Below are 16,153 nucleotides of genomic sequence, written 5' to 3'. Positions count from 1 at the left end.
ATTGTATACCTATCGTAATGCTAGTTTCATACGGATTAAATATGTGCTATGAAGCATGAAACGTTGTCTTCATATGCATCTAACATTCTACCCCATCTTTCCAAAGTTTTTTCAAGTCATCTACTAAAGAGCTAAAATAAAATCTATGTCATTTCCCGTTGTTTAGGACCAGACATTAGTACAGTCAACATAAAAAATTTTCGCTTCATGCACAACCATGGAGGTAGATTATACGTCACTAACATCACTGGCCAACACTATATCTACTACTCAGATCTCCATGTGGATTTACCCATCTGTCGAAAGAGCAAGACGAAGATTTCTAGGTTCTAACCTAAACTCTGGCCACAAATTGTCTATTTTTTTTCCACGATAGGGCATCTTTGGGATGTTTTAATAAATCATCTGTTTCTTTTTTTTTTTTTTTAGCATGCCACGTCAATAAACTTACTGTCTCTTTACTTCAAAACATTCTTTCAAATCTTGGAATTGGGGGAAATACCACAGGACTTTTGCTGGGATATTCTTAGCCCTTTCGTTTAAATTTTTTGAAAGCTTCCATCTTGACGTGCCACAAATGGGGCATACATTTGCCATTAGAGAGTTCTTTTCTAAAAGCAACAATCATTTCTACATGCATGAATCTTCTCATACTTCATTCCAAGAGTACCCACATCTTTTTTTGCTTCATAGGTAGAAGTTGGAATTTCATTAGGACTAGGTAATATGTCATGAATTAATTCCAACAACTCCAGTGAAACTCTTATCGCTCCATCCAAAATTTAAGCTTTTAAATTATATAACTTTACCAATGTAGATATTTTGGAAAAAGTTTTACCAATTTGGGTACAATAGTTTCCTCGCATCATCTAATAATTCTTCAAAAAATTATCGGATTTTTCACTAAAATAGTTATTGTATGCAGCCTCAAACATTCCAATTGTGTCATCAACATCAAACACCATTCTCATCAGCTTCGTCTCTTTCACTAGCAGACACATTTTCATTGTTCCTCTTAATCGGTAATGATTCACCATGAAAAATTCATGTTTGATAACTTTGATCTATACCATTAAAAAATAAGTGTTCTCTTATTTTGTTCATATCTAAGATATTTGCATTAACACACTTCAAACATGGACAATTCATGACATTCGGTATATTTGAATGTTGTAGACCATTTTTAATAACACACCATCGACCCCTAAACCATACTCAGCTGACATTCTATTCATTTCATCCATGACTTATCCATGATTGTAAAATATGCAACTTAAATCTACAAAAAAAAATAATAACAAGGAAAAATTTAAAAGCATAAAATTATGATTGTAAAATAATGCAACTTCAACAAATTTAGAACAACTAGACTTTTAAGATAAGCATCTTATAAATATTATTCTTGTCCCTTGTTATTAATGTTGTTATGAAGTCCTTTTTGTGTGGGTGCACCTTCTCCACTTGTCAACCTTCTTAAAACACGTCCAATGCAATCTTCCTATCTTCCTTCCAAATCCCAAGAAATCAAAATTTTAGCCTTACACGTCAAACTTGAACCTAACAAATGAAAAACTTCACTCAACACACACAAACAACTGGCAGTGAATTCTAAGTTAAAAGCCAATGGGAGGTAAGGACTCTAAATGGTAACATATGGAGATGACAAGCATGAACCATTAACCATGTTAAGTATAAATTAGAGTTTACAAAAAAAATGAAGAAAACAAGACATGAGATCTCACAAGATGTTACAATAAAATTGCTCTAACCAGGATGATAGTATACTTTCTTGCTTTCACCTCTCCATTCTAGTAAAAAATAACGTTACAAGGTGCTACAAATTAAAATGAAGAACAAAAGGATGTGAATGCAACAAAAGAAGAAATGGAAGTGTGAGAAATGTTCAAAGAGATACGCTGTGCAATCTGATTGGAAAGCACACTCCAAAACTTGTGGCACTAGAGAATACAAATGTGATTGTGGAACTCTATTTTCAAGGTATTAATATAACTCTAATAATTAGATGTAAATAATTAATTAACTAATTAATTATGTTTTAATTAGTATGGAAATTGTGTGAAACACAGGAGAGATAGCTTCATAACTCACAGGGCATTTTGCGATGCATTAAGCAGAAGAAACAGCAAGAGTAAAAGCAGGAACAAAACAGTAACAATATCTCAACTTACAATTTAATGGGTGGAGGGTGCATAGAGATGAAACAGGGTTATTCACGGGCCAACACTTTGTTCAATTTTGAAGCCAATTTCAGTGAAGGAAGCAACAATGACAATAAGAAGCAATGTTCAAAATGACTGGGGGCCGATGATGATGTACGGTGAAGATGGAGTTTGGGGAAACCAGTTACAAATGGGTGATTATTATATTAATCATAATCAAAATCAAGGGTTAATGATGAATAATGGAGGAGGAGTTTCTTCATTGTACAGCCATCAATGACAGCAAATGAATCAAACCCAGATGGGAAATATGTCAGCTACAGCTTTGTTGCAGAAAAGCTGCTGAAATTGGGCCAACTTGTACTACTACTACCACCACTAGATCAAGCCCCATCACTACTACAACTACAACAGGGGTTTTTGTTTAATAATGGGAGTGAGTTTTGTAATTCTTCTAGTACTACAAGTAGACCAATTATTGTTGCTGAGAATGATAATAATGGGAATGGGAATGAGATGTACACTGTAAAACGGCGTCGTACTCGGAGTGAATTTGAGTGTAGAAGTGGAAGTGGAAGTGGAAGTGGAACAACAAGAACAGGGGAGACGAGGGAACAGGATAATGTGTTAATAAACTCATCAAAACATAGCATTACAATTGAGCTTACAGACAACTCAACTGACCAATCAAACTAAATACGAACACTCGATTAAGCCAGATGCGAACGATGTGAGAATTTCTGATGAAACTGATCTAAGGAGGCAGGTTCGAAGGGAAAATGGAAAGAACCATGGAGAAAAGGGAGAATATGGAATACCTGCGATGGAGAAGCTTGGATGACGAGCTCGTTTCCGATTCTAGCAAGGCATGTGACTGAGCGAGCAAAGGTGAGACCGCCCGATGACCGAACGAGAGAGAGAGAATCGCAGCTACTGAGATAGGAGACAACCCCACTTGAAGACAACAGTGAAGACAACCCCACCTGAAGACAAACGGCCGACCAGCAGCTACTGAGAGAGAAGAGAATTTGATTGTTACCACCTTCAATCTCTTTCTATGGAATCGACTAGCAGCAGCTACTGAGAGAGGTGAGACCAGCAAGGGTTTGAGTTTGAGTTTTGGTAAAGTGAGAGAGCTAAGAGAAATAAAATTTAGGTCTACGCGCACGAGAGGGAAATTAAAATTTTGATAAAATAAAATAATAATAATAATAATGAGAGGCCTTCAATGTCGGTTTTAAACCGACATTGTAGGCTATCTTCAATGTCGGTTTAAAACCGACATTGAAGATCCATTTTTTTCAACCGACATAATACATTCGATAATACTATTTTCAACCGACATTGAAGCCCGAATTTCTTCTAGCGTGTGTTTTCTTCGCTTGCTAGAGAGGATTGCATCTAAGTGTTTAAATCTTAACAGGGCATTAGTTAGTGTATGCTTTTGGTTAAATTTCAAATTATTTTGAACTATTCTTTTATGACATTGCATGACTAACCAAATCAAGAACTAAATCAATTTGTAGTTTAGGCTATCCAAATTGTTAATTGTCTTGGTTAGATTACCTAGGTTTAATGTGTATGTTAAAGTGGTTAAGCCGCTATCGAAACCAATCCATTGAGCATATAGACTAATGAATAAATTAATTAATGCATTAGGGTGTTTAGCTATGGTCTTCCAAGCAAACGAGCTAAGAATAAAATCATGCAAACATCGCTCTCTTAGGGTTCGATGAACAACCAAGGAGACTAGTGGATTATGATTTTCCTAGGCTAGGCTTTTAATCAAATCAAATTCCCAATTTAAATTATGTTTCTACTTTCATTCCATTTAAATTCCATTGTAATCAAAACAATCTCAAAAATCCCCCTTTTTATCCATCAAATTTATTAATTAGCTTCAATATCTCAAGATTTTTTTTGGAGATGACTCATTCTCACTAGCCTGCAAGCTCTTGAGAGCAGTTTATAAATTTATTTGTTTGGCTTCTCAGGCCTTGAACATTATTAAACATGTATTTTATAACTTATTTAACATACATGTGATTTATATTTAGGGTTGTTTTTAAACATAGGAAAATGAACAAAAATATTTACAACTAATAGCAAAATATCACAGTCCATCGATAGATCGCAATAGACTATTATTTGTGTCTATCTCAGTATCTTAGTATCTCAGATAGACACAGATAGCAGTCTATCACGGTCAGATAGACTGTGATATTTTGATATTATTTGTAAATATTTTCAGCAGTTTTGTCATTTAAAATAATTTTCCTTATATTAAACAATTCTTCAACTAAAAAAGGTATAAATGCATTCAGCTTTATTTGGTGATATATTTTTTAAACTAAAATGAATATAGCTCAATTGATATAATAATTATATTATCAATCTCGAATTCAGAAATTTGGTTCTCTCACCCTATATATTGTCAAAAAAAAAATCATTTTCTAATCTTTCTTTTTCAAAAAAAAAAATAGAGTCAAATATTAAAAGTATCTTTTATATTAAAATAATTGTTGACTAATTCTCAACCATGATAAACACAAAAATATATCAAATTGAATTTTCTAAAAGGTAAAACTACAAAATATATAGGGCTTTTTAAATATAAAAAAATGTTTAAAAGTAAATATCTTTTATAGTAAAAAGTTCGAAGTGTACAAAACACTTTTGCTATAAAATGTAAATACTTTTTGAATTTTTTTTATTTATAAAAACTACTCATATATATATATATATATATATATCCTATTTGTTTTCATTCCCTTTATCATAGACCAAAAAGAATATTAACTTCAAATCGTTATTTTTTTCTTTTTATGTATGGACGGTTCATAGTGAATATTTTCGTTGCTTGATTTTTTTATTCTAGATTTATTCTCAACTTTTTAATCAAAATATCATATAAGGAAAAAAGAGAGAATATATTCCCATGAAACATCCGTTTATGTACATTTATTTATATATATGTGAGTGTTGGGTCAGTTTATGTATACTTCAACTAATTTTACACGACAATCGATTTGATTTTACAATATCTAAATGTCAAAAAATTCGTAGAATATTAAATCTTTAATATGTGGTTACCATGAATTCTCATCCATAACATTTCAATTTTAAAAATGAAATGAAATAACAAAAAATGAAACTAATTGATTAAACCCTACAAGACATTAAAATAGTTGAAACCTTTTAACCTCTTAATCTAGTGACATTAAAAGAACAGGCTGCATACTTTAATTACAATACCTCTTCAAAAAAAAATAATAATAAAGAACAAGCTGCACTACGACTACAACAATGGGCGATGGCCAACCTATTGACACCAATGCCAAAATAAGCAATAAGAATTATGACAACAACTTGAGCGAAAACTAAGGGTCATTTCATCTCAATTTTTTACAATGATTTGTATTTTTCTTTAATAAAAGAGTTGAATTTGTAGTCAAATTCTAAAAACAAAAAACAAACTTTTTAAGAACTACTTTTTTTAGTTTTAAAACTTGGCTTGGTTTTGTAAAATAATGATAAAAAATAGTTACAAGAAAATTAAAGGTATATGGATGTTTATAGGCTTAATTTTCAAAACCTAAAAAACAAAACCAAATGATTACCAAATGAGCCTTTCGATTTCAATTTATGCCTATGGGCAATTAATGCTTAAGAACAATATGTGCAAGACTAATATTGTTCAAAGTTAAATACGTGTGTGTTAAACACAAATGATATTTGTTTTTTGTATGTAATTAATACATAAAGTTTTATGTCAAAATGAGCATAACTCAGTCGACATACGAGTGTACAAACATAACCAAGTATATATTTCTAATTCATCAAACAATTATTATTAATTGAGTATAATAGAATGGGAGAATAATATAATTGATTTTGTTAATTTAATAATTATCAACTAAAATTTCATATAATCTATTTGGTTATAAGATTAATTAAACATTTCAAGTTTAAAAAAATAGAAATTCTTAAGAAATGAGAGGAGAAAGAAGTGGATATACAAATCCCTATTTTAAAAAGATATCAAACAAACATAACTTAATTAGCATAAGTGTGGAAAGGGGCATTTTTGGAGCATAGGCAAAGCATGAGACAACCACTTGGGAAGGAGTTACACCAAGAAACCCCAAGAAAGGTCAAATGGACGCATACCCTAATAAAAATAGTCTACTTGAACGCAAAGCACAATGAGAAACACAAGAACTATGCTTTGAACTCAAGTAGAGGAACCATGCTTTAAGAAGTAGTTTAAAAACTAAGGAATGGGGAAAAGAGGGGAAGTTGAACGCATGGCAAGGGATACCATACATCCAAAGAAGTCCTAGGAAGGGTAAAATTGATGCACTATGCATTGAAAAAGGATACATAAGAAGTAGGGCCAAGTAGAACATGCAAGACACCCCAAACAAGCTCCATGCATTGGAAGTTAGGTAACAACCATGTGTGGATGGCTACCATATATTGAAGGACCAAGGAAGTAAGTTATGAAGTAAGGGAAGCTAATTTTGGAGGGTTGAACTTGAGGAAGAAGCAAGCCATGCGTTGGAATGGTTTGCCATAGGAATTAAGTTCGAATGGAGACACGACATGCATTGAAGAGCTTGAAACCTAGTGATGCATTGAAAGCAAAGGAACATCCATGCATTGAAGCAAGCCCCTATACGCTGGAAGTAAAGTTTTGGACAGTGACAAACACCTAATATGGCTGAAGCATGAGGTGACTTCATGAGACTTAACCAAATTTGAGGAAAAGTCTAGCTAGGGAGATTACGTGGCAAAGTATGAACGTTGGAAATTCATGCAAAGTTTTCTATATATATGGGTTGATAAAAAGAGATCAATTTGGCCCTTTTTACTCAACCAAATTAAGAGATTCCACCGAAATTTGATGAGTGTGAGAGAATGAAGAGTTGGGGCTACTGAAAAGAAACTTCCACGAAATGATGCTGAAAATCAAAGAAGATTCAAGGTAGTGCAGATTCTGAGTTCAATCGGACAATCCGTGATATTTGATGAATTCTTGTTGATTAAAGAAGAGTTAAGAGCTCAAATTTTGAGGTAAGATGGCCAAAAGAATATGAAAGAAGTTCATAGAAGGAAGTTTTGAATTTTAATGAATAGATTTACAGTTATATGTTCTAAAATTAGAACCTGGGATTTAGGTGATAAAGAAGCAAGTAGCTGACTTAGGGGTTGAAAGAAGCAAGCTGTGTAAGCATTTCACTTGTGCTAAGAAGGATATTTTCAACAATATCGAAGCTCTTTGAGTGTGGAATATAAACCTAGGCTGCAATGATAATATTTGGCCAGAAAGATGCCCAAAATTTTAGGGAACCTGATGAAGGCCAGAATTCGAAGCCTCCAGAGCAAACCGAAGTATTTGAAGCATTCTGAGCTCTAGACCGAAGTATTTGAAGCCTCCAGGCTTAATATTTTCCAGCTCTATTTCATAAAGCATGTGTTCTTCAACATTCCTTTATTTCATGCTAGTTATTGTAGTAGATGCTTTTAAGGCTTATTTTAGTAGAATGCTTGATGTTTTAAATTGAATGATCTTAGTATGATGTGATGAGGAAGCCAATACTAAAGAACTATGAGAAGGTATCTGGCTTATGAGAGAAAATCATACCAAAGGATTATGAGAAGATATCTCGCCCCCTGGTACCTAAAGTATTATGGTACCTAAAATATTACCTCATGAACGTAGGTACAGTTTGACGTTGATTGTGTCGATATTACTCCACATCAACTAAGAATTTTGAGATTGAGTGGTTAAGCAAAAGGGGTTGTCCTACTAGGTTATGACATGATGAATTCTATTTGAGATTTTCAGGGTTTTATGCATTATGATGATTTACATGTTTTATTGCATAAAAACCCTAGGCTTTAGAAGAGTTGTATGATTTTCAAAAGGAAAGATATGCTTTGAGTTATTTAAATCATTTGAGTCATTTGAATATGGATTTCGATAGTTGTTTGAAAACATAGATTTTTGTGGTAAAAGCATATGTTTTTAAGTATGCCACACGCTGGGCTTCCCAGCTCACGTTTTTCGATGTTTTTGTTTTTCCCCCAGGTAGCAGAAGAGTTCAGGAATTCCAGGGTTGCAGGTTGTTTGACAAAGATGGATCACTCTTCCACCGATTTAAAAGAGTTTAATAGTCAGGTGTAAATCTGGTAGTGGTCGATAATTAGTTAGGCTTTACAGAATTAAAGTCTGAGTTGATTTGTAATAAATTATCTCTAAGTGATGATGTGGAAATAATATAATGTGATGATAAGTTATGTTGAGTTCTTGAACGGTTATGATGTTTTACAGGTTCAATTGGCAGAAGATGTCATAAGAGGATTGGCATCTGCTGTCTTCACATCTTCTCTCGGGTTAAATAGGTAATCTGGGAGGGGGTATGACAAAAGGATAACAAGAAATGAGGTTGATTTTCTATTGCATGTTATTGCCACTTTGGACTTGGGAAGTTTAATTCTTGACCTCTCGAGACAGAGTAGGGGAAAAACGAATCGAGGGCCTTATAAATCTATTCCTAGTTTTTTCTTAGGCGTAAGTAGAAGGGCTTTGAACTTTCTTATGCATGAATAGATTTGAAGAAGCCTTCTTAATTTGCCTCACTTTATTTTTCTCTTATTTTTTTTTTTTTTTTTTTTTGGATGACATTATTGATTTCAAGCATGATCCTGATAAACTATTAAAATGAGATAATATGGCCTTGCGATTAAGTTAACATATCTTTGTGCATGATTGTGTCTTTCTGCTTTTCTCGGGATGATCACGAATTAAGTTAGGGTGTTTGATAGCACCATCAAATTGCTAATTTCCCTAGCTTAATTCGAACTCGTTCTAGGATTTTACACATTTACTCTATGATTTTGTATGTCAAACAATTAAGAGGTATAATCAACCATTAGCTGAAATGAGACAATAACGAACCAAAATAGAGCTCTGAAATATCAACCATGAAAAAAGAGAAGAAAAATGATGGAAATGCCCTTGGTGCCTGATGCAGCAATGCTCGTGCTACACTACACCTGACCCTCTTTCTAGTAGAGAGTATATTGGTGTAGCGTCGCAGTGCTACCATGGAGCGTTGTGGCACTCTAGATTTTGACAAAAGCAGACAATGTGCACGACGTGAGGCGCCGCTACGCCCTTTATTCCCTTGTGCTTCAATAACTGAGGCCAACACCCAGTGCTAGGCACCAACATTTTTTTTTATACATAAGATTTTTTTTCAATTTAGGGCAAGCCATCTTCAATGTTCCAGCCTCCAGCTCCAATTTATCTGTATTTTCTTCTTCCTAACATTAACTTTTTGTAATTTTTATTTCTTTGTATAAAACTTCATCTTGGCACATTTTGTGGCTAAAGTAAGTCTTATCTAGCTTAGCATAGGAATGAAACTCATAAATTCTTGGTTGTGAGACTCATATTTAGTTCTAGTTGCTATTAGATTTTATTTTATTTTTTTTTAATTGAATTTAACTTCTATGCTTAGCAATCATTTATGACTTGATCATTTGTTGTGTTTTCTTCGCTTGCTAGAGAGGATTGCATCTAAATGTTTAAATCTTAACGGAGCATTAGTTAGTGTATGCTTTTGGTTAAATTTCAAATTATTTTGAACTATTCTTTTATGACATTGCATGACTAACCAAATCAAGAACTAAATCAATTTGTAGTTTAGGCTATCCAAATTGTTAATTGTCTTGGTTAGATTACCTAGGTTTAATGTGTATGTTAAAGTGGTTAAGCCGCTATCGAAACCAATCCATTGAGCATATAGACTAATGAATAAATTAATTAATGCATTAGGGTGTTTAGCTATGGTCTTCCAAGCAAACGAGCTAAGAATAAAATCATGCAAACATCGCTCTCTTAGGGTTCGATGAACAACCAAGGAGACTAGTGGATTATGATTTTCCTAGGCTAGGCTTTTAATCAAATCAAATTCCCAATTTAAATTATGTTTCTACTTTCATTCCATTTAAATTCCATTGTAATCAAAACAATCTCAAAAATCCCCCTTTTTATCCATCAAATTTATTAATTAGCTTCAATATCTCAAGATTTTTTTTGGAGATGACTCATTCTCACTAGCCTGCAAGCTCTTGAGAGCAGTTTATAAATTTATTTGTTTGGCTTCTCAGGCCTTGAACATTATTAAACATGTATTTTATAACTTATTTAACATACATGTGATTTATATTTAGGGTTGTTTTTAAACATAGGAAAATGAACAAAAATATTTACAACTAATAGCAAAATATCACAGTCCATCGATAGATCGCAATAGACTATTATTTGTGTCTATCTCAGTATCTTAGTATCTCAGATAGACACAGATAGCAGTCTATCACGGTCAGATAGACTGTGATATTTTGATATTATTTGTAAATATTTTCAGCAGTTTTGTCATTTAAAATAATTTTCCTTATATTAAACAATTCTTCAACTAAAAAAGGTATAAATGCATTCAGCTTTATTTGGTGATATATTTTTTAAACTAAAATGAATATAGCTCAATTGATATAATAATTATATTATCAATCTCGAATTCAGAAATTTGGTTCTCTCACCCTATATATTGTCAAAAAAAAAATCATTTTCTAATCTTTCTTTTTCAAAAAAAAAAATAGAGTCAAATATTAAAAGTATCTTTTATATTAAAATAATTGTTGACTAATTCTCAACCATGATAAACACAAAAATATATCAAATTGAATTTTCTAAAAGGTAAAACTACAAAAATATATAGGGTCTTTTTAAATATAAAAAATGTTTAAAAATATTTATCTTTTATAGTAAAAAATTCCAAGAGTAACACTTTGGTACTTTTGCTATAAAATGTAAATATTTTTTGAATTTTTTTATTTATAAAAACTACTCAAATATATATATATATATATAATATATATATATCTTTTTGTTTTCTTTCTCTTTATCATAGACCAAAAAGAATATTTACTTCAAATCGTTATTTTTTTTTTTTTTTTAATGTATGGACGGTTCATAGTGAATATTTTCGTTGCTTGATTTTTTTTATTCTAGATTTATTCTCAACTTTTTAATCAAAATATCATATAAGGAAAAAAGAGAGAATATATTCCCATGAAACATCCGTTTATCAACATTTAATTATATATGTGAGTGTTGGGTCAGTTTATGTATACTTCAACTAATTTTACACGACAATCTGTCTGATTTTACAATATCTAAATGTCAAAAAATTCGTTGAATATTAAATCCTTAATATATGGCTACCATGAATTCTCATCCGTAACATTTCAATTCTAAAAATGAAATGAAATAACAAAAAATGAAACTAATTGATTAAACCCTACAAGACATCAAAATAGTTGAAACCTTTTAACCTCTTAATCTAGTGACATTAAAAGAACAGGCTGCATACTTTAATTACAATACCTCTTCAAAAAAAAAAAAAATAATAAAGAACAGGTTGCACTACGACTACAACAATGGGCGATGGCCAACCTATTGACACCAATGCCAAAATAAGCAATAAGAACTATGACAACAACTCGAGCAAAAACTAGGGGTCATTTCATCTCAATTTCTTACAACGATTTGTATCTTTCTTTAGTAAAAGAGTTGAATTTGTAGTCAAATTCTAAAAACAAAAAAGAAACTTTTTAAGAACTATTTTTTTTAGTCCTAAAACTTGGCTTGGTTTTGTAAAATAGTGATAAAAAGTAGATACAAGAAAATTAAAGGTAGACGGATGTTTATAGGCTTAATTTTCAAAACCTAAAAAATAAAAATTAAATTGTTACCAAACAAGACCTTACGATTTCAATTTATGCCTATGGGCAGTTAATGCTTAAGAACAATATGTGCAAGACTAATATTGTTCAAAGTTATGTGTGTGTGAAACATATTTTCTTTTTGTATGTAATTAATATATAAATTTTTATATCAAAGCGAACATAACTCAGTTGGCATCGAGTGTGCTAGTAATCTCGTGATTTGTGGTTTGAATTTTCTTATCCTAATTATACTAAGAAAAAACAGAAATTTTTAAAAGACTAGTACATTATTTATGAATTAACAATTTAGCAAATAACTCACTTCAATTAATTTTTAACTAATAATAAATAAGACATGAACTATTTTATCGAATAATCAATCATGACAAACCTTAAACAATACAATAATTTGAAAATTTTAATTTAAATTAATTAATAATCTTAATAAAATACATAACTTGTCCAATCTTGAATATTTTAACAATAAAGTTAACCAAGTATATATTTTAAATTCATCAAACAATTATTATTAATTGAGTATAATAGAACAGGAGAATAATATGATTGATTATGTTAACTTAATATCTTACTATCAACTAAAATTTCATATAATCTATTTGGTTATAAGATTAATTTAAACATTTCAAAATTTAAAAATAGAAATTCTTAAGAAATGAGAGGAGAAAGAAGTGGATATACAAAATCCCTATATTAAAAAGATATCAAAGAACCATAACTTAACTAACATAAATTTGTATGTCGATTTTGTTGTGATCTTACAAGAAGATCTTACTCTTTATAAGATAGATGAGCTATTCTTAATTTTTTATTATCTAAAAACTTTGACGTCAGAGGTTTGATTCTTCTACTTCACATGTTCGTAAAAGAGAAAAATAAGAGAGAGAGAAGAGATATGGCTAAGTTTAAGGTCACTTCCAAATTTTATACCAAACAAGAGCTTATATATATCCTTCTTCATTTCCATCTTTATACCCATCCTAATTTGCTTTAATAAAAAAACAAAGCCTCGAAATGGATCCCGAAGAGTTGGAAGCAAGAAAGTATTTAGGAGTAAAATTGTCTTATGGCCATAACTTGGATTGTATTTTCTCGCATTCAGACGACAAATTGCAAAATCCAACCTTCGTTCCTCTTTTTGATCAACTCCTTGATGGGGTCTCATTCAACCAAGGAACTCGAGTAAGTGTAACGAAATATAATTGTGTTCTTCGTACTCTTAAGTTTATTCAATTTAAGTTTTCGCTCTACTTTCAGTTAACATATCTTAAATTTAGTCCAGATTATTTTTTATCGAAACTAGCTAAATAATAAATAAATTTTTATGTAAATATCTGTTTCAAATAAATTAAGAGTGAAAATACATTAATGTAGTTCAAAATATAAATACCAAAATAGATTTTATTTCTTTTCTTGTAAGAGTATTATCACAGTGAAATATTAACATTACAATTTTTTTTCAAATAGAAGTTTTCTCTTGATCTCTCCCTTATACTTATAAATGTCTATAACGGGCCAATCCCCGTATATCAATGAAATTTTGTTATATTTATACGGACAATAATTTCATTACTTTGAATGCAGAAATTCAGACTGAATCAGCCGACAAACAGTAATCGAGTGTTTATATTACCCAAAGCCCTCTCAATAGCTTGGGTTAATGACACCCGATACTGGAAATGGATAATCGTGACCGACAATCGGTATAATCTTAAACCTTATATTTTCTTTGTTCTTTCATTTAAAATTTTTTTGCTGCAAAAGCAAAATGATGACTAATTTCAAAGCATTTAAAATCCTTGTGAATGCACTGTTAAATTATTGTGAGATTAAATAATATATGTTTAGGTTTGAGTTTGAATGAGCTAAATCATTTTTATTATTACAAAAGTTAAAGAGGTTGTAGGGTATAGTTTCCGAGAAAAGTTTTCTATCGATTTAGACCTTAAACTAATAACTGTATCAATTTAAATGTTGAATTTTAATAAATATATCATATATAATTGTATCGATTAAATCCCATAATTTTCATATAAATGAATCAATTTAGACTCTTGAAAAGTGTCCATACATCTACTCTAATCATCTATTTTGTATAAACTGTCATTTGACAAAGTCTATAGGGATAATTTTCAAATGTAATCGTAATAAAGGGGTAGATTGATTGGCTTATAAAAATTGAAGAGATTAATTAACTTAAATTATAACTTTCACACGGCATGGTCGAATGAAATTTGGGAGAGGGTATAAATTGATACACTTACGAAAATTTACGGTTTAAATTGATGTAACGTCCAAAATTTAATCGTATAAATTGATGATTACCTAAAAAGTTAATAGATAAGTTCAAAACCGTATACATATATACTTTACAATTTTAATTAATTTGAGCTTAGCTCAACTGATTAAAACATTATATGGAAACTAGCTGATCATGATGTCTAAAAACATGCAGTAATGAAGTGGAAGCCCCTCAGCTTATACAAGTAAGTTGGTTTGATATTCATGGATCAGTGAAGGCGTCATGGCTCTCATCAAGAGTTGTATATTTGGTAGCATTTTTGGTAATGCTCACTGAAGATGCCTCCGGATGGAATCATCATGTGAATTTGACAATCAAGAAGCCAAACGGGTGCACGGTTGAGACCAAAGTAAGCCTCGAGGGGAAGCCGAAAGGCGAGTTTTTCGAGGTGTGGGCAGGAGACTTCATACTCGATAACTGTGGATGTGGCGATAGCGGCGTGGTCGAGTTTGGCATGTATGAACATGGAGGGCATTGGAAAAGAGGGTTGATTGTGAAAGGTGTTGTGATTCGATCAAAGGCCTCAGCTGGCTGCCCACATGAGACCTTGTCCTTGGTCCAAGGCCTCAACTGGCTGCGCCCATGCAACCTCGGTCAAAGGCCTCAGCCGGCTGTCCACCTGCTACCACAATCAAAGGCCTCAGCTGGCTGCCCACAGGCTAATGTGTGACACAAATTCTCTCTTTTGAACTCAAAGTACTGTGTATTTTGGTTTAAAAAATGAGAAGCAAACAAGTATACGTTTTAAAACCAACTATAAATGGTATGTAATAGCATTAAAAGATAAATAATAGAACCGTTTGCGTACTAGCAAGACGGTTGTGTTTTTAGCACTTTTTGTTTTGCATATTATGAAAATATGAATTGGAAGTATTGCCAATGAAAAGATATTATAAAAGAAATCCCAAGTACAACAGGAATGTTTCTAAAATAAATGTTGGAAAACTTGGAAACTACTAAATCAATCATAATTTTGTGATTTAAATCTCATAAATATATAAAACTTCTATCGATATTGTTGAATGACCAACCATAAGGTATTTTAGGTTTAAATCTTATTTTGGTCCATGAACTTTGAATGAATAATGTTCTATTTTAGTTCTTAAACTTTTAAAAATGTCCGTTTTAGTCCCGAAACTTGAAGTACTTATTTTGGCCCTTACTATATTAAAATTTTGTTAAGCCTTTAACAAAATGGTGAGGGGATTTGTATTTTTGGATAACTAGGTTATGAAACAAGTTAGCTACGCTAAAAATCTAGAGTTTCAATTTTGAATAAGGTGGCAAAATGGAAGAATTTAAAAGACGTTTTTAATGCAAAATTTTAATCTTTCGGAATTTTGGCGTGTTGGTTGTTAGTATTTTACTTCAACTTCATCTTGTTCAACCAATACATCTAGAGCATAGCCATCCAGAAATACAAGCTCCCTTACATTTTTGTTGAAGAGTTAAAATAATTTTAATACTAAGGACTAAAATAAATACTTTTTAAAAATTTAGGGACTAAAATGAAAAAATTTTAAATTTTAGAGACCAAAACAGAACAAGATTCAAAGTTCAGGAACTAAAATAGAATTTAAACCAATATTTTAACAAATACATAGGAATTAATCGAGGTTAGATAAAGTAACTCTACCTTGGCTAGTAAACTAAACCACTTTCTAACAAAAATAACAAATCATCTATATACATAATTATCCCCCTCAAAGAAATGACCTATCAAAAGGTCATTAGCTTGCAACAAAAAAAAAAGTTAACCGATCAACAAATAAAATGTGTGGAATGACTTGAATTTGTTTGTTGGTGCTTCGATTGTAGTTATTTATGATTATGACCCTAGGATTTAGAGTAGTGC

The 16,153-nt window shown here is 31.4% G+C and overlaps 1 protein-coding gene and 1 pseudogene across 1 annotated transcript; both read left to right on the top strand.

The window, feature by feature from the left end:
* Positions 1-1,867: 1,867 nt before the first annotated feature.
* On the top strand, positions 1,868-3,295 carry LOC120084002 (annotated as a pseudogene).
* Positions 3,296-12,964: 9,669 nt separating this feature from the next.
* LOC120082455 (lectin-like) lies at positions 12,965-15,131 on the top strand. Its single transcript, XM_039037634.1, has 3 exons — positions 12,965-13,178; positions 13,581-13,699; positions 14,452-15,131. Exons 1-3 carry the CDS (start codon positions 13,011-13,013, stop codon positions 14,966-14,968), a joined length of 804 nt encoding a protein of 267 aa, XP_038893562.1. The 5' UTR covers positions 12,965-13,010; the 3' UTR covers positions 14,969-15,131.
* The last annotated feature ends 1,022 nt before the right edge of the window (positions 15,132-16,153 follow it).

Source organism: Benincasa hispida, chromosome 8 (assembly GCF_009727055.1).
Source record: "Benincasa hispida cultivar B227 chromosome 8, ASM972705v1, whole genome shotgun sequence".
Lineage (NCBI taxonomy): Eukaryota > Viridiplantae > Streptophyta > Magnoliopsida > Cucurbitales > Cucurbitaceae > Benincasa > Benincasa hispida.
This window is presented reverse-complemented; position numbering and strand designations above follow the sequence as displayed.

Coding starts and splice junctions, on each gene's coding strand:
- LOC120082455 (XM_039037634.1), top strand. CDS start 13,011: ATGGATCCCGAAGAGTTGGAAGCAAGAAAGTATTTAGGAGTAAAATTG. Junction 13,179..13,580: donor CATTCAACCAAGGAACTCGA/GTAAGTGTAACG, acceptor CTTTGAATGCAG/AAATTCAGACTGAATCAGCC. Junction 13,700..14,451: donor ATAATCGTGACCGACAATCG/GTATAATCTTAA, acceptor AAAAACATGCAG/TAATGAAGTGGAAGCCCCTC.